Source organism: Melospiza melodia, chromosome 2 (assembly GCF_035770615.1).
Source record: "Melospiza melodia melodia isolate bMelMel2 chromosome 2, bMelMel2.pri, whole genome shotgun sequence".
Lineage (NCBI taxonomy): Eukaryota > Metazoa > Chordata > Aves > Passeriformes > Passerellidae > Melospiza > Melospiza melodia.
Window position 1 is genome coordinate 77,929,322 of NC_086195.1, and position 18,385 is coordinate 77,947,706.

The window sequence follows — 18,385 nt, forward strand, 5'->3', positions numbered from 1 at the left end:
AGTAATTCAGTATGCAAAGGAAATACAAATACAAGGTCTAAGGATAATTATAAACCGCCCTCACTGCAGTTTTCATCCATGCTAACTGCCTTCTTGGTTATGGCATTCAAAATGTTCTCCAACTGAAGGGAAAAAAACAAACCAACAAATCCCAAAAGAGATTACCTGCATTAGAAACACTGTAGAATCTCTGCAGTTTAAAACTCACTGGAAAGAAAAAAAAAAAAAAAAGGAAAAAAAAAAAGAGAGAGACCCAAGAAGGATTCAGTTGCTCAGTGCTTTATTTCACAAAAGAATGAACATCTCAGCAAATGTGTAGTATCATACTTTCCACATATCAGCAGAGCCCAGGCAGCAGCGAAATGTTACTGTTCTCTATGCTTTACTGGCTGTTAGAAGGAAAAAAGTAAATTGAGCATAATGCTCAACTATAAATATTGTCAAATACATCCCTGTTTTCAGTCTGTTTTAATTAAAAGAGATCTTATGCTGCCTCCTGTTGGTCACCTACAAACAGAAACATCTAAAATTAATCTCCACATTAGGAACTGCAGTCAGCACATTCTATAGCCTATACCTTACCTACTACCCTTTACTAACCACAGGAGGTAAACAGTTTTCTTCACAGAGTAATAACATAAATAAATCTGACCCAGAAAATCTACTCAATTTTGTGAATATAACGAATTTTAACAGCAGTAAACTGACTTACTACAAATGTATTTAGAATATAGAAAACAGATTAATTAGTCCTTAAATAATAATCATCAGGTCTGTGCAAACATAATCAATAAAATACCTGAATAATTGATATTTATTATAACAACTAAACCAGTATGATAACATTACCAAAGTGCCATAACATTTTGATAGCATTCTTTAAAAATTAAGATTATCCAATATAATCATCATTGGATATTAAAATCCCACATACAATATATATTATCTTCGTGTATATTATACTGGTCATGCTTATAATGTATTCTGTGACATAAAATAGAATACTATTAGAAATGTTTTGGTTACATCATTTAAGTGCAAATAGTAGATTATAATTTTACATGCATTTTGTATGTTTAAACATCACTCTATTTCAGTGAGAACGTACATAGTCGTTAATCTAGTTACTATCTTTAGAGGAAGGTACTTTTTCATAAAGCTTTGATTCAAAGAGCTTTGAAAAGTCATAAAAGATTTTTAAAAACTCACTTTGCATTAATTTTGTGACTTTTTTTTTAATTGCATAAATGCTCTGTAGACTGAAAAATCAGTTTGATCCAGACTACAACAGTTACTCAAGGAAATATTTTTTTTTTTGTGTAGTTCACTGAGATTTCTTACATCTTTAGCAATTAATCACAGGGTTTGGAACATAGGTCCTTTCTTCTATGATAAAGCCTTGTTTTTAAACATGACTTCCTAACACTTCTGCTTCTTCTGCATTCTGTTCTGCTACCAGATTTAATAATTTGTATGTGGAAATGTGGCAAATGATCCTTTTTCCTTCTGTGAGAGCTGTAGTACAGGTTGACGTGCCTAACTGCAGAAAATCAGTACCATTTCACAGTAACTTTTCTGTAAGCAATACTAGAAAGTAACTGACATTACTACATTATTTCCTGATCACTGAGTAAGAGCTCACCTCCCTGTGAAATCCGTGAATGATTTTTCAGACTGGGAACTGACATTAGTTCCTGCACAAGTATAGTGTAGAATATTAAAGAAGCATGTCTGTTTTCCCAGTTCAGCTACAGTCAGTTTTCACTGTCTATAATTTCTCTGCACTGAGGAATTTCTCACATACGTCATTGCTCTGTCTGATGTCAGATGCCAGAGTCTTATAGCAAGTAGCTGGGTGGAAGACTGCCAAAAAGATCTGCCGTAGGCAAAAACTTAGAGGAAAGAGCATCACCTGAATGACTCACTCGCTTGCTGTTTATGTGACCCAGCAATCTGGTCATGACAGTGGCAATTAAAACACCCTTGCAATTCTCTAGTCTCTTTCAATTTGCATAGCTATTTATACCCATGTACTACGGGCATATTATGTCACTTTTCTCAATGCATAAATTGTATACTCATATTACTCAGGTATAAACACAACACAAATACATAAGCAAAGGTGAATTGGGCGTTTTATTCCAATGATGTGACAAGTTGCAATAATTAATGGTTAATGAAGTCTCTATGCTACCCTGAGTAGCTTCATTAAAACTAAAACTCTCATTTTCCTATGTGTTTGGTTTTTTCCTATTGTTTCAGTAAGTAGGAACAGTATTCTTCCTCTCTCTACTCAATACATTTGCTTTGCACTAACAAAAAGTAGTTGTGTCCCAATATAAAAATACTTGCATTTCTGCAAGGTGATTGTAGAGGTTACCTAGCTACGTTTAGTTAAAATATGGAGACTTATTATGAAAAAAAAAAACAAAATAAATGGGGAAGTTGCCTGAAATACTGTAGCAAGCTACTAACTTCTACAGAACTGACACACATATTAATATACAGAAATTACTGAGTGGAAGGGTCCTGCTCTATTCCAAATATACATGATTTTATTTTACATGCTTATGAAAATTGCTATGATGAATGTTATCTAAATTTGTAAGGGTATCTCTTAACAAATTACAGAGTCAGTCACAGAATCAGAACCTTCCATTGTTTACTGTTTAAAACAGAAGCCTGTTCTAGGCAATATTAAGCTTTAAGCATTAATATTCAGCTTGGGTTTTACAAAAAGTACATGCAGTAGTGATGTGATAATGAACTTACCACAATTGTCTCAAGACATATAAAAGATGCCTCTGATGCCTCACTAAATTTTATTAATTATTTAAACTTCTTGAAAAGATGTGATTAAATGTTTAGAATCATGATTTCTGTCTGGCAGAAGACAACCTTACTGCTTTCACAACACTTATAGGGAACATAAGGGCTCTCAGTGTCTTATCTGGATACCTGGTAAGAAAGGAAATTCTCAGGCTGTGGAAGAATCCAAATTAATTTATGAAACCTAGCTAATTTCAGTGTCCTCCTGTCAGAAAGAAGACTGACTTTGTAAGCATGAGATCAAATTTACTTCAGAATATATGGCTAGACTAATATTAGCACTAAAAGTCCATTACAATTTTAACATTATCATAGCTGACTACTTAAAGTTTATCAAGCAATATATTGTGAAGTGTTAACTGTGTAATATTTTTTCATCTAAAAAATACAATGAAGTTCAAGATAAAGTGTTTTAATTAATTTAAACCACAAGAGATGATTTCTCACATCAGAAATACTATTTACTATTGCCTTTTAATATGGGGGTGTAGTTTTGTAACTTTATATTTGATGTATGACAAGATACAACATTTTCCCATAGTTAACGGAAGCAACAGCTACGGTTCAGTTTACCGCTTGCTGCTATAAGCAGCCTAGTGACTGCTTAGTAGGTAGCACTGAAGACTTCAGAGATGAAGACTTCCGACAGAAAACATCCTGAAGTCTTCTTTCTTTAGTTAGCAACATGACTGAAGCAAAGGTATTCACATGAATCATCTGTCCTGTAGAAATCTTACCTACCCTGCAGTATGTTATTGAAGCTTACTTTGCCACAGTTAATGGCATGGAAACAGAAAATAAAGCTACTACTAAGGCACAAGGATGGAGGAAAACTGGCAAAACTGAAGAGCTGAAGTAAGATGCCAGGAATTATCAGTCTCTTCAAGTTAAATACCTGGTTTTAATACTGTGAAGGTCACTTTGGCTCTTGTCCTTGCTAAGGTCATTGTGATAAGATAAAGCTGACAATGTATTCCTCTTACAGGTTTATGAACATAGAAAATCTGAATCGCACTAATGAAAATGTCTTTTAAACTTCAGTTACATAGGGAAAAGAGTACACAATCAGTTTTCTCATTTAGCAATTTGTCTATTGGGACAACTGTGAATATTACAGAAATAATGACACATATTACACAACTAATTCCTCATGAATATTCTTTTTGGAAAATTAATATAATTTTTTAAATTATTCTAATCATTACAGAGAAGAGTTGTATATAAAATTAAGTATATAATACTGTCTGTATAATGACTAGTATGAATGACATTTTAATGGAGTCTTCCAAAAGCAATCCTACAGCATTTAATCAAAACTGAAAATTTAAACAAATAAGTACATATTTCTCCATCTGTAAACTAATACTTAAAAACTATTCTACAACTTGTGCATTTAAATAGACTCTTTTAACTTGGGAGTTTCAAAATTCTCCAGAGCAAATTGTCAGTACAGGTGACCAGGGGTCCCTATATTTATTAAACTGAATGACCTGACAGTAAAACTCAGTTAAGGCTCTTGGCATTGGTGAAACTTCTTCCCACTCAGACCTACTACTGTGGTAGACTTGAACTTCATCTGTGATTTCTTCTGGAGCATAATCACCACCTAGTATATAAATTTTGTCTTCTGTCCCAACTGCCCCTGCATTAAAGCCAGCACATTCAAAAGATCCTTCCCCTTTCCAAACACAGGTTTCTGGGCAAAAACTGTAAACCTTGTAGGTGGAGAGATCACATATGTACAATGTGCAGTTCACTGGAACAGCTTTGATTAGAGTTGCATGGAAAAACTGCCCAAATTCTGCTACAAGCTCAGACCACTGATCAGTCATAGCGTTATACTTAAAGAAACAGTCAAGGGACGGATTAAAGGCATCAGTAATCTCTACTTCTGAGCCAAGGACATAAATTATATTCTGGCATGCACTTGCTTCTGGATAGTAGATACCTCTTGGTAACTGGCTTACAGATTTCCAGTCTTTGGAAAGAGGGTTATAGGATTCTACATCCAAAAGACTCCGCGTTTCTTGAGCTCCTCTGGTCTTTCCACCTATCACAAAGAGCTGATTTAAGGTTACAACAGATGTGTGCATTGTCCTTGGTTTTTTCATAGCTGACACTATGGAGAATTCATTGCTAACTGGGCAGTAGCACCAGGTTTGGTCAGTGGCATCATGAAATGGTTCAGCAATATGAAGCCTGACAGTCCTATAACAATTACCCTTGCATCCTCCAGTTATAAATATTTTTTCTCCATAGCTAGACAAACTTGACCCTGGCAGATCAATCATGTGCGTATGTGGTAGTTCTTTCCATTTATCTGTTTTGATGTTGTAGCAGAACGTATGTCTGTTTTCTCCATCTTCATCAGTTTTATGAACAAATATATATTTTTCTGTTGTTGAAGGACGTGCATCTGGAAACAATCCACTGAAGTTCTGCACACTTTTAACTGCATCATTGATTATTACGGAGCAATTAGCACTCTTAAGTAAGTGCTCTTCAGAATGCAGAAAGTCCTGCAAAGTCTTTTCAGGTAACTGGTGTAATCTCACTTTTTTAATCAAATTAGGCAGGTATTTCTGCCGTGTTTCTAAGTTGTGTTTGGTCCATTGGAGGACAGCTTTCAACACTGATTCTTCCTCAGGGACATCTAGTTCATCAGCCTCCAGGCATTTTTGTAATATCTCAAAATTCATCTCCAAGAAGTCACTCGATCTGAGCAGCAATGAAAAGTGGTGTTGTACAAAATCTAGCGCATGATCAAACAAGCGGACAGACCCATAACTTTCTGATAGAGAAAGCAACTGTAAGCAATTCACAAGATCAATACTTTTTATTAGGAAGTCACTGCAAGCTTTGGAAAGGAGTGAAACTTGAAGAAATGACGACAGTTGGAACAGCATTTCCACATTATCATTGGTTATCTCTGTTTTTCCTGTGTAAGCATAATCAAGAAAAGCTTTCACTGCCTTGGGTGATAGGTTACTAATAGTAACATTGCCATCATCCCGTTCTTTCATATTAACTTCAAACATGGCTCTGTGAATAGAATACACAAGATATACACACAAATTAAAGATTCAGCAAACAGATGAGAACACTGATGTGGAAGGAGACAATTAGGGGCACTTAATAATGTGGGCTGGCCTAAAATTGGTCTAAATTGTGGAAGTTCTTATATGAACAATGAAATTACTTGGTGTGTTTGAAAAAAAAATATTGGTGATAAGAACATATTCAGTGTGATGGCTTAACAAAATCATTGCAGCACTTGTGTTTTGTATGCATTTTCACAAATGGTGATGAAGTCCGCAGCTCTCAGCATGAGAGAATATGTGAAATATTTCAGGACAGCATCAGTTTCAACTTTGGGAAAGAAAGCCTGATTTAAAAAAATACATAGTAAAAAAGCCCTATGAGTTAAGTCATGCAATGTGGATGAGTACATAAAATTATGTGGAAAAAAACCCCTTCCAAATTGCAGGCTGAGCAAATGGCCAGACAGATGATGGGTGTAGTCCTCAGAAATAAAAGTAGGTAAGGGGTAAATGGGGAGAAAAAACACAAGGAAACTTAATTCTTGCTTTAGAGTTGACAGAGAGATGTATGAGTACAGGCCAATGTCAGAGAAAAAATGAGATTTTGATATGATTGCATGACATAAAGAAACCGTGCAGAAAGTAGATTGTGACTGAATACAAAGATGATGGTTGAAATTGTGGAATGAACTATTGACCAGGAGATTTGTGGAAATTTTATTACAACTTTAACTGCTTTATTCTAACTATGTAATAACATTTAACTCTTTCACACAATCTAACACAGCAAGATAAAATAATTAAAGTTTTACAAGCAAGTAAGTGCTAGCAACAGAACAGTGCTGCAATATCCCTTGCCCTACCCTCCCAGAGACTAAGCCTCAAGCTAGGATAGCAGTGGCTTCTGAATATGACACAAGATAATAAGGGAGGAAGAGTTTGATAAATCATCAAATGCAAAGCAGAGAATCTGGATATTAATATATCAGTTAATTCATACTAAAAAAGTGTTATATCATAGTTCAGTTATACACTTAGTATCTCTGTTGTAAGGGATTTTTGAAATCTCATTTTTTTCTGAAGCCAAAGAGGAAAAAAAAAACATCCCTGTGTATAGCACATACTCTTTGGGATGTGAACACCTGGTAAAGGAGGAACTTGTCTGACTTCCCGAACAAGAACACAAAATTACAGTAAGACTACTGTGTCCCAAAGACCTCTTTGCATACTAAGTGATGACCCTTATAATCCTTTGCTCATTAACCCATGAGCTATGAAAGCTCTAATTCAGGAGTAAAATAGCAACTGAACAATACTAATAGAAGAAGAGCAATGTAGGCAAAGGTTTTGACTCTTAAAGCTAACAAGTGAGGATCAAAATGTTGCTGATTATTCGGTTTACACAATGAAGCCAAAACTAAGAGAAGTCCAAAGGCCAAGGAAGACAAAAGGTGTTCCATTTCAAAATGTTTGTAGTGGACCTAGGTACTTTTTATTCTTTGAAGGTAAAAACTGGGCCTTGCATTGCAGGATGACCTATGAACCTGATGGCTGCTATTATCTACCATATCAACTATTAGGAGCAGGGAGAGATCTCTCCAGGCAGTTTTTAATCTGAAGAGTCTGTAGGTAATGAAAAGGACACACGCGTTTCCATGTGCTTAACTTCAGTTCTAAAAATTACCACTGGAAGTTATTTCATCCTAGTATTTCTTTCCACCAGATCATCTTGGTGCTGTCAAGCAGCTAAAAGACAAATGAAAGTAGTCTTGTGTGTCAGAGAAAAAAAACAAATCTGCTCCTACAGTGGAGAAAGTGCTCATTTCATCCACATTTCGTCTTTTTTTCAGTAATTCTTAGAACACATCTAGCTATCTTCTGTCATACATGGCAGACTCACTTAGACCATGGGATGTTCCAGGACATTTGAAAATAACACTCACCTATGTACGGGCAACCAAATTGAGGCTATTAACTCATTTCCAAGAGTCCATTTTTTCATTGTTAGAGTCTGAGCTTTGTTTTTAGTAAACTCTATTCAGAAACACTTTCAGTGTGGAACTGAAAGTTTGAATCTTTCTAATAAAAAGGTTAACAAGGCTTATTTATAAATTAATATTCTGTATGTGAATGAAGACTGTCCCTTAAGAATACACAGCTTTAAGCACAAGAAGGAAGATCCATTTCATGCTGAAAAGATGAAATCTGTAGTTTAGGAAAAGTATGCATATCTATTTAAATACCTCTGAAGACAATTTCTACAATACCGACCACTCTTCTTGGACAAACAAAAACCAGTTCCATTCCAAAGTTATGTACAATTTATCCACAATTTCTCAGTACAAGATTACAAGATGTATTTGTAATCAATCGTTTCACAACATGAATTTGTCAAAGTACATTGACTATAATATAAAAATTGATATAAAAACTGAAACAATATCCTTGCAGACCTTCAAGTACTGATACAGGCAGCAGGTAACTCTTAAACATACATAACCTGTGTCAGTTCAACCTAACAGCAGAACCACCTATTTATGATCTGAAACTTGTATTACAGAGTTTTAACTGCTGTTGGAATCTGATTCATAGTCCTCATGGCTTTCTGTAAATACAAAGAGCTGTATCTCGCATACCCCTAAAAGGATGTTTGAATGCTGTGCTCAAAACTCTGCAGACATATGTAAATTGTGATAATTTTTTTAATTTTAGGTTTTGTTTCGTTTTGTTTTTAAATTCTATTCCCTCCCTCCTTCCCTCCCAGAGAACTTACAATCTATTTCCTGCAAACTCACACCAAAATTAGGTTTACCTGAAAAAATCACTGCATGCTGCCAGTACGCAACGATGACAGGGAATTATTTCATCTTTCACACGAATTTTAAAATCAAAAAATATATTTTGTTCTCTGAACTTTTGTAGTACTTTTAGAATTTGTTGTCCATGACCTTCAGCCACTAAGGAATTGATTTTATTTTCAGGAACAGAAATTCCATTGCAAATAGGTCTGCTAATGTAATCCCGTTGATTGGCCATGTTTTCTTCAATCTATTCCTGAAATGGAAAAATAAGTAATTGATTCTACAGTCTTATTATTAAAAAAACCAAACGAAATCAATACACCATAAAACAAACAAAGAAGTTCCCAGCATTGAATTTAGTTTGTGTATCATATGCACAGTTAGAAATTTGTGTTACAAGTGACTTTGATAATACTACTACTTTGTAAAATATATTCATATGGCAAATTTTGTAAAGTAGATTATCTGCCATATATCAAAGAACAATTCTACAGATAATACCCACCTGTAAGAATTTTTTTTAATAAAAGTACACAGGAAGCACATCAAGGAGTGTGTTTAATTGTCAATTAAGAGAAAGACTAGTCCTAGGCTTACCCTCAAAAAACCCCACATTTTTACAATTTTATGTAAAATTAAGATGGAAAAAGAAAACTTAGTTATATATTTTACATTCCAAAAGGCTGATCACTCTACATCTTGTAGTGGAAGGGAGACAGAGGCTATTAGACTGCATCCTAAGTGGATTCCCATGAGGCACTCTGGACTGCAATAATGGCATACAAACAACACCAAGAGCCTGACTGAATTACAGGATTGCTGGGACTTACCAAACAGGGTCATTTAGAGACAGTTTTTTGACAGTACACCTTTGAGTGCTTAGTCAATTGAAACTGATTTTGTCATGTACCTCTAGTCATGTTAGGAAGCTTTGTGTTTGCCCACTCTAAGTTTCATTTACAGTGGCGTAAATTAACTGGCTTTAGAACACATTTAAATTTAAGACCATCTCCCTTTCAGCGGCCAAGTTTTTCTCTGGTGAAAATCCCTACACTGAAGTGTGGTTTTTCTATGGTAAATTGGTTTGAACTGTTTTTTACAACCACTTTGTCAATATAAAGAAACTTCAAACATGATTATATTTTATTTACACCTATTTAAAGAGCTATTTATTTATAGCATAAATTGCCCTTACTGAAAATCTGAGTCAAGACTGCCTATTTTAAAGCTTAAAGAAACATTCCAATTTTTTTTTATTCTAGGATTTTGCTTCCACAATTCCAATTAAAATCAGTAACAGATAACGGCCCACCTGAATTGACAGGGGACAAAACATTCCAAACAAAACCCAGAAACAAGAAAATACTGGTTTTGGTTTTCAATTTTCTGAAAAGGCTCATCTGATAACAAGATATATTCAGCGGAAACTAAACCATCAGGCAGTCTTCATGTGAGGTACTTTCACAGCAGACTGATCTATACTTTATCTAGTCAGGTAGCTCCAACCACAAATAGACCTCCATGTCTCCTGGAAGAGAAGAGATCCAGTGATCTTGCTGCCAGCACTGGCACCCTTGGAGCAGGCATCTTCTCCTTCCCATGGCCAGACAATCTCAACGTATTCACTCTTTCCATTCTAAGCCTGAGGAACTAGGAAAATACAGAAGAACAAGACCACCATTTATTCTGATAATGTATGGCCTCATAAACCCCAACTTCCATAAATCATGAAACTTTTTCCTATGTCAGAATTCTCTAGAATACCCTTTTCTTATGAATTTAAAAGCCTACTCCTCAAAAGGCTGAATCTTCAAAAGCAGAGTTGCTTCAATAACATTAGTTTCCCACATTTGAATGAAACTTTTTTATAAAAGAAAGTGAATTTCAAAGTTTATTTGGCATCACGTCAAATAACACTTCTTCTAAAAGAAACATAAACCTTTCTGCAAAATTCTGGAACTGACAATTGATACTAGACATCTTTCTCCACTTACATGTCATTTCTATAGCAAGGTCCAACCTACAATATGCTTTCTGATGATAAAATTACCAATTACAGTAATATTTGTATTATGAAGATGGAAACATCTACTGTAATCAAGTTGAACTATGCTATTTTAGACAAGACATCATATGATCACTTTCATACAAGCAATGAATGTTTCAGAAAGTTTTCTTTTACCACACTATTACCACAAATACTCTATTCCAGAACATTGGTGTAGAGACTGTAAACCTCTTAATTACACATCAATTTATTAATGCTTACATATATTTGTTCTTCTGTTAAAATTGTTATTTGACATCATTTTCCTTTGTATATTTCTTCATTCTTACAATTATCAAGAGTGTTGATATCCTCTCTCAACTTTCATTAGAATGAATAATTGTCAAACTTTCCAAGGTTCACTTATAAGGCTGAGTTTCTGGTTTTCCTTATTATTCCTTGCAGTTTTCTCTTTACTCTGGTTTGATCCTAAATTTCTTTCACTGATACAAGATTTGTTGTACAATGTTATGGTTCAGACCTCATCACTGTCTCACTAGACCAATTTCCAAGTCATCTAGTGCATCCTAATCCTAATCTCTAATAGCAGTATCTCATTATTTTCTCAAAAGCAAAATTCAGCAGTCCATCTTTAATGTTTTTGTCCACAATTAAGGAATGTAGTAATGAACGCTGTGCGATGACTTAGCCTAATTCACCCTTCTCTCTATTAAAAAATACATATTAATAAATTCAATTTCTAGCTGTCTTGTAGCCAATTCCTGACTTACTTTATAATTTTGGTATTAATGTACCACTTCACTGAATCTGCTGATGATTTTAGAGCCCTTCAAACTCTCTTAACAATTCAGCTAAAACTTGGTATGTTAAACAAGGCATTTATAATTATTTCACGCATTCTTCTACAAAGCCATATTAATTATCAGTAGGGGATTTTATAAATATTTGATCAGTAGGGGTTTTTATAAATATTTGATAAAAGGGTAAGAAACTTAGGGGGTGCAAATATACATGGAAGAGGTCTGCAGTTCAGGAATGCTGGGGAACACCCCTCTTTTTATTTGCTCCATAAACTCCCCCAGGATTCCCATTAAAAGGCCTGTCTTATTGTGGATTACCCAGAACCAAGCTCCAGTAAAGGGTTCATTAGATCTGGGATCTCTTACTTTTCCTTTTTAAGACACATCTGTGTGTTGTTGAGCAACCGGCCTTGCAGCCTCTCCTGGAACAAGACACAAGTACTGCTGTGCGTGATCCGATCTCTCACCACCTGGCAAAACCTCCCTGCTCCTCCTGGACCTTTACAGTCCTACACTGGCAAATGCCCCCTTAGCTATTAGCCTGCTTTTCTGAAAAAAAAACCAAAAAAACAACAAACCAACAACTGGTTGACAAAGACAACTGAAAACTATTCCAAAACTAAACTCCCCTAAAGTTAAAATTTAAACATTTTCCCTGGCTTATTTTTATTGGATAACACCTGAAACACAAGGCCAGTTGGCTGCTACAGTCAAAACTGATACAAACTTCACAGTTATTAAGGTCAACCCCATATAACACATGTGAAGGGGACATACATGTACCTCTCAAAACTATCTGTACAGGTGTCCAGCTGAGGGGCCAGATTCTGCATGCCTGACAGTCAAGGGGCAAGCAATGGCCAGTCTGTGTAGGGCCACAGAGCAGCGAGCAGTTGAACAGAAGGCTGGGGATATGCCAGGACCCAGGACATCCCTCTGGCTGTCCTGAGCAGCCAAGACCCCTGCCAGAGGTCTCAGAGACCCTGGCACAGAGCCCAAAATGCCTGTGGTTTTGATTATGACCCATGGAGCAAGTTACCAACCTTAGATGAAGATCTGCAAGCCACGACAAATTAAGTAGAATGATAGCAAATTTATCATGAGGTGAAAAAGCAGATTTTGGGGTTTTTAGAATGGAGGTCTGGGGGGCAAGATGAAGGGATCTGGACATGTCCAGCCTTTCTCCTTCTTCTTCTTCTTCTTGGCCTCCCTCTTCTGCTGTGATGTTGGCACTTTTAGATTGGTTTAGAGTAGAAGCTCACTGTCTAACATAGGTGATAGGTATTGGAAAGTAATTGTAAACATTGTAAACGTAGTTTTTAGTATAAAGACATAAAATAAAATTCTTTCTCCTATCCTGCTGAGGTCCCCCATGACAGGGGACCTCAGCAGGACAGGAGAAAACTTTTATAGATAAGATACAATAAACAACCTTGAGACAGAGAAATTAGGAGCCCTGACTCTTTCTTCAAGCGCCGGGCTGGGAAAAGGGACTTCCAAACTCTTCTCGGGGTCACTGTGACAAGCTAGAGACCCCAACAGGGATAGTAAACTACTTTTGGTCATTATGGTGGATGAAATAAGGGACAGCCTGAGAGCTCAGAGGGTAAGAGCATTCTTATGATCTGTCACAGAATCCAGTAATAAGGGCCCAGACCTCATTAGCTGTGCTGTTTATGAGACCCCTCTGTCGCAGAAGCATAGAGTGGTTTGGGTTGGAAGGGCCATGAGGGATCACCTGGTTACAAGCCTTTGCCAAGATTTAGCACTGTCCTTTTCCCAGGACACTAAGGGATGGAGCAGTCTAGAACATAAAGAGCTCATTGACCCAGATGCCAGGTAACCACACTGAGAACTCTGATAAGACCACAGTCAAAATATGAGTTATACACACATTACTCATAGTATCTAAGCATTTGTAAAAAGCTACAAGAAAGTGTTTAACTGACCTTGATTCCATGCAAACATCTGCCAAAACCTCACTGAATTTCTAGTGGAACTTTTCACTTCACCAATGCTAATGCTCCCTTTCCAAAGATATATGGAAGATGCAACATATTTATGATTGTTTTTTAGTTAGCACCATCAACAATCCTTCTTAAGTGTTCTTATAATTCTGTACCTAGAAGACGCTGAAATGCATTAATTTATTTTTTTATACTTTTCCTTCAGGAAGTTCAAATGACCTTTTAGACATGAATTTAATAACCTGGATATATGTTGAATCCTATATATTACACTAGGAAACTATAAACACAGCATACTGTTAAACTCATAAAGGAGACCAAAAACATCAGGACAGACATTTTCAGAACATTCAGGCATACACTAAAATCATAACCACTGCAACAGATGTCCTAGAAATGACTTTCACATCCATCCCACAGATCAGAAACAGTAAAGGAAACAGAACTGTGAAGTGACCTTTGAGCAGAGATGAACTTTTTTTTTGTGCAGAATCTGTTGTAGTTCCTACCAAAGCACTGATGGGAACATACTCACATAATGTGAGTATATTAATAAACACTTCTGCTGAAAAGATTTTGCTAAACCAACAGTCCAAATAGCCTTAGCTGCTACAACTGATAAACAAAATGGTTAGAGAAGTTTAAATATGGTAATGAAGTTGAGAATGGTGGAAGATGTGCAATTATTTCTTGGTGAATAACCAAGGAAAAGATATCAAACTAGGGAGAGGATGTGTAATAACAGTGAAGCATGAACACCCAAATGAGGGTCCAGAAAGACAGTGGCAAAGACACCAAACTGTTTGATCACTTTATAATAGCGAGATAAAAATATACATATAAATATGTGTGACTTTGAAATAGCCTAGGGAATTCTGCTTTGTGGAAGCACTGAGCACACATAAACATCTCACATAGCTCAGCTCGTACTCTGCCAGGAAAAGCCCCTTAGGGCTGTGTCTGCCTGACAATAAACAGGACCAAACCCTTGGAACGGGGCTGAGGCTCCAGACTGTACCAGCACAAGGGAGTGGCCATTCAGAAATTAGAGGTAACACTGCGCAGGTAGACATACATGCATGGAAGAGCTCTCTCCTCTTCCAACACAGCTGGCAAAACTAGTCAAAACTCAACCCTGATTTGGTACTTTATTAGTTACAACCAATTGTAAAACAATCTATCTGCTTTTACCTGAAAGCACAATACAGCTGTGCTACAGCACTCACCAATTAAAAAAAACTTAAATCTTTGTACTTCATAGCAGGTAACTTATGAGAAATAAATTGTTCTTCAATGGAACATTGTGTTTATTACATGGCCTTCTCCAGCTTGGACAGTATGTCTTACTAAGGACCAGGATTTTAAAAAAGGGAAATCTTAAGACCTGGTATTTTACAGAACATTTTATGTACCCAAGATGAAAGAATTAAGCACAGTGAAGATGAAGTAATTGTATAGATTTCTCTAGAGAACTTTCAGGGGGTCTTTTCCAAACAAAATGTAAGGGTGCATTAATATATGTTTTGAAAAGGTCAAGATCACCATTCTAAGATCTAATATTAAAAGTATTATAGTATTGAGTATACTGTATACCCAATCAAGATGATTTGCTATTTTCATTCCTTGTCCATTCAAAAGGAGAGAAATTAATGACTTGTTAATAAGTTTTAAAAACACCACTCTACACTCTGCATCTAATTTAACATTCACTAAGATGAGTATGAGTGGAACGCATATCTGTAGGATTTGGTGACACTTCTAATGAACTAAAAAGACTGACTACTAAAAAGCCAAGAGTCACTTAAAATGTAATTAAACTATAAATACTGAGTACAAGTTCTGTGCTTTTATATTCCATTAATGTGTTGATTGTCACTGATTGCCTGAGATTGAAAACACTAAGAGAATTCCAAGTTCCTGCCTAGAAATTTCAATGCAACTGAGTCTCACAGGTTTTTCATAAATAACTGAACTTCAAAGAAAAATAATATTCAGTCAATCATTTTAGCAAGCAAAAGAAAAAAGAGGACAGGACCTGTTGCGACATTTAATCCACAAAAATGACATTTATCAATAATAAATGTTGGGATAATATTCTCAGATTGAAAGGTGACACAGAGACTTTAAAGCTTTGTGTTCTTTAGAAGTGATGAAAAAAATCAACATGGAAAAAAAACCTAGCATGGTATCAGTAGGAAGTAAGGAAATTCCAGTAATTCCTGAAGGCATTTCCGGAGTGGAAGATTCCAACTCTGCAAGCAGTGATTATTAAGTGCATATTCCCTGATAAACACATGAACCCATTAAGATAAAGCAGTAATCACTTAAAAGAAGTAAAAGTGGCTGGATTTTCTCTTAAAATTAAATTTCTCTAATTCACCAAGTTATTTTGTAAATTATTTCCTTTGCCAAAAAAAGATCAAGAACTGTAATTTTAATTTTCAGGAAAAAAGGAATTAAAATGACACACTGTACTTCTAATTCTGCTGAAAATAACTGCAAATTCTGTAAAAGAAAATGACAGATTTTAATGGCTTCTGTAGTCTGTCACTTTTGCATGTGATTAAAATGTGGGTTTTTTTTCAAAACATGCATGAAATATTGAGCATCTTTAGAGATTATTTTAGTATACCTTATTATAATAGCATGTTTTACTTAAAAATGTGTGTTTATATTGAATACATCCATAATTATATTACATATTATACAATGCACCTTAAGCTTCAGATTGCACTTACACACGAAGCTGATTTTAAAAAAAACGTTCCTCCACTAGTGAAAAGAAGCGCTACATGTTTAAATCTCTGAAGTAGAGAACGTGGACAAGCCAAACCTATCAAACCAGAGGGGAGGTTTTTTTGGAACTAGGTAAGATCCACAATTCATTAGTATTTTAACCTATCAGTAACTAAATACACAAACTGCCACAATTTTCTCTTCAAAGTGCACAGAACACAAAGTTTGAAATGTAAGCCTCAGCTACAGTTTGATATTAGTGAAGAGCATTTTCCTGGGATTTTTTTTCTTGATGGTGTTAAATCCTCCTCTGCTGTCAGTTAACTTTGTCTATGGGTTTGGATAATGCAAAAAAGATTATGCCATTCCTTGCTTCATTAAATCATGGAGAAAAATAGGAACAATATTTTGAAATAAGTCAAATACCCAATTGATTCCTTGATTAAACATTTTTTTATTCAAGTTACTTCTGTGTTTAAAATATTTTGTGAAGACCAATCTATACTAAACTATAACTGAGACTTATTCTGGACAGAAAGACCTTCTGGCCTGTGCAGAAACAGCAGTTTTCCATATTAACAGTGAGCCAGCAACGGTGAACAACAACAACAAAAAAGGAGGATGGTAACAAATACCTGCAATAAAACAATTTTCAGCATTTTTGCATCATTTGTACATGGTCAGTAGGGGATGGAAGAAGTGCAAGTATTTCTAAAGGTAAGCAACAGAAAGACAGGTTGTAAATTTTCAAATAGGCCCCAGATTTTAGCTATGGTTCAACTCCAGAACCAAAGGACAAACAAATTTATTACCTTTTGAGGATTTACAGATGGCCTATAATTGAGGAAAAATGGGAATCCAGTTGACAACTATTGGAATTCTTAACAGAACAAAGAGCACGAGATACAAGAGCCTTTTGTTTGCACAGATCCTTAGGAGCCAGAACCCGCTCGGGTGATGCAGGCGCTGCATCTGCTCTCGGGACAATCAGCTCCTCTTTATGGTCAATAAAAGGTACACAGAGCCCGGCCCGCTGCGACAGCGACAGCTCTGCCAGGGCCCCGGAGGGCTCTGCAGCGGGATGGATGCGCTGGCGGCGACACCTCGGCAGGATGCGCTGCTGGCAGCGACGGGCCGCGCATCACCTGTCCGCAACGGGGCGCGCTGCCACTAAGAACCACCTCCCCCGGACCCCCTCGAGGCCATAACCACCTCCCAGTGCCGAACAGGGCCGAGGGAAGCGGAATTTAGCGGGCAGCTATGTTCCTTGTGCCACAGCCAGGGTTATCTGCCATCCCCAGCCCTGCACCAGCACCGGCCGCCATCGCCCCCGCCCCGTCCGCCGCGGGAGGGCAGCGCCGGCAGCGCCCCTACTGCGCACGCTCAGCCGCCCGCGCCTGCGCCCCGCGGCGGCTCCGTTCATTCTAAGGGAGGACTAATTCTGACAGGACGGGCGGGATGGGGCAAAGGGATCCCCTTCCCTCACAGCGCGGCCCGGCCGCGGCATGCGGCGCTCCCCGCCACTGCCGCCTCTCCGCAGGCGGCGAGGCGCCGGTCCCCCCTCAGCGCTCCCTCCGAGCAGCGCACACCCACCTGCAGCCAACACCCGCAGCTCACCGACCGGTCTGGCCCACCCTCCGCAGCAGCCACGCCGGCAGATTGGCTATTTCCGGCGTCATTCTCCTGCTCCTTGCACTCGGAATGGTTCCGCCGGCCGCCACTCCAGGTGAGGGCCCGCCCACCTGTCCTCGCTGACGACACCGCGGGTGCCGCTCCGCCGCAGGCACCGCCTTTCCCCTGATAGGTCGCTACCTGGCGCATTCCGCTGTCACTCACAGGGCGCTCTGACATCTGGTTGGGTATTGCTCTCAGGGGCGGGGCCCTCCGCGCTTCCCTCACGCCAATTGGCTGCCGCCGGGCCCGGGGGGCGGGCGCAGGGAGCGCGGCCGGGCCGTGGCGGTGGGGCCGGCCATGGGCAGCGTGCGCTGGGCCTTCCCGTGCGGCGCATGGCGGCCCCGCCGCCGCGAGTGGCTGCTGGCCGCGCAGCTGGTGCAGCCCGAGGAGAAGGAGCGCATCGGCAAGTTTGTGTTTGCCCGCGATGCCAAAGCAGCCTTGGTACATGGGGAGCCGGGGCGCGGTTGTCTCTCTGCACAGTCAGCGGTGCCCAAGTTCCTGAATTGCCGTGGGAGAACGTGCCGTGTGA

The 18,385-nt window shown here is 38.0% G+C and overlaps 2 protein-coding genes across 8 annotated transcripts in view; one reads left to right on the forward strand and one right to left on the reverse strand.

Annotated features, from left to right (window-relative positions):
- Positions 1–263: 263 nt before the first annotated feature.
- KBTBD3 (kelch repeat and BTB domain containing 3) lies at positions 264–17,905 on the reverse strand. 6 transcript variants are annotated; one of them, XM_063148936.1, is made up of 4 exons: positions 17,776–17,905; positions 10,189–10,321; positions 8,683–8,924; positions 264–5,871 (listed from the first exon to the last, which is right to left on the reverse strand). In XM_063148936.1, exons 3-4 carry the CDS (start codon positions 8,904–8,906, stop codon positions 4,251–4,253), a joined length of 1,845 nt encoding a protein of 614 aa, XP_063005006.1. In that variant the 5' UTR covers positions 8,907–8,924; positions 10,189–10,321; positions 17,776–17,905; the 3' UTR covers positions 264–4,250. The 6 variants fall into 6 exon arrangements, with proteins under 6 accessions (XP_063005006.1, XP_063005008.1, XP_063005007.1 ...); XM_063148938.1 differs by having other exon boundaries at positions 10,189–16,893; positions 17,776–17,873; XM_063148937.1 differs by lacking the exon at positions 17,776–17,905 and adding an exon at positions 16,995–17,277.
- Positions 17,906–18,145: 240 nt separating this feature from the next.
- Positions 18,146–18,385, forward strand: part of AASDHPPT (aminoadipate-semialdehyde dehydrogenase-phosphopantetheinyl transferase) — a 28,136-nt gene continuing 27,896 nt past the window's right edge. Inside the window, exon 1 of one of the 2 annotated variants that reach the window (XM_063148943.1) lies at positions 18,146–18,381. In XM_063148943.1, the coding sequence (XP_063005013.1) occupies positions 18,154–18,381 (228 nt within the window). In that variant the 5' untranslated portion in view covers positions 18,146–18,153. The remainder of the gene's footprint in view (positions 18,382–18,385) is intronic. The other variant, XM_063148944.1, reaches the window with a different exon arrangement.

Excerpts from the sequence above, each read along its gene's own strand:
- KBTBD3 (XM_063148936.1), bottom strand. The coding sequence starts at position 8,906 with ATGGCCAATCAACGGGATTACATTAGCAGACCTATTTGCAATGGAATT. Across the intron at positions 5,872-8,682 it reads GCATGCAGTGATTTTTTCAG|AGCCATGTTTGAAGTTAATA; the intron begins GTAAACCTAATT and ends TTCTATTCACAG.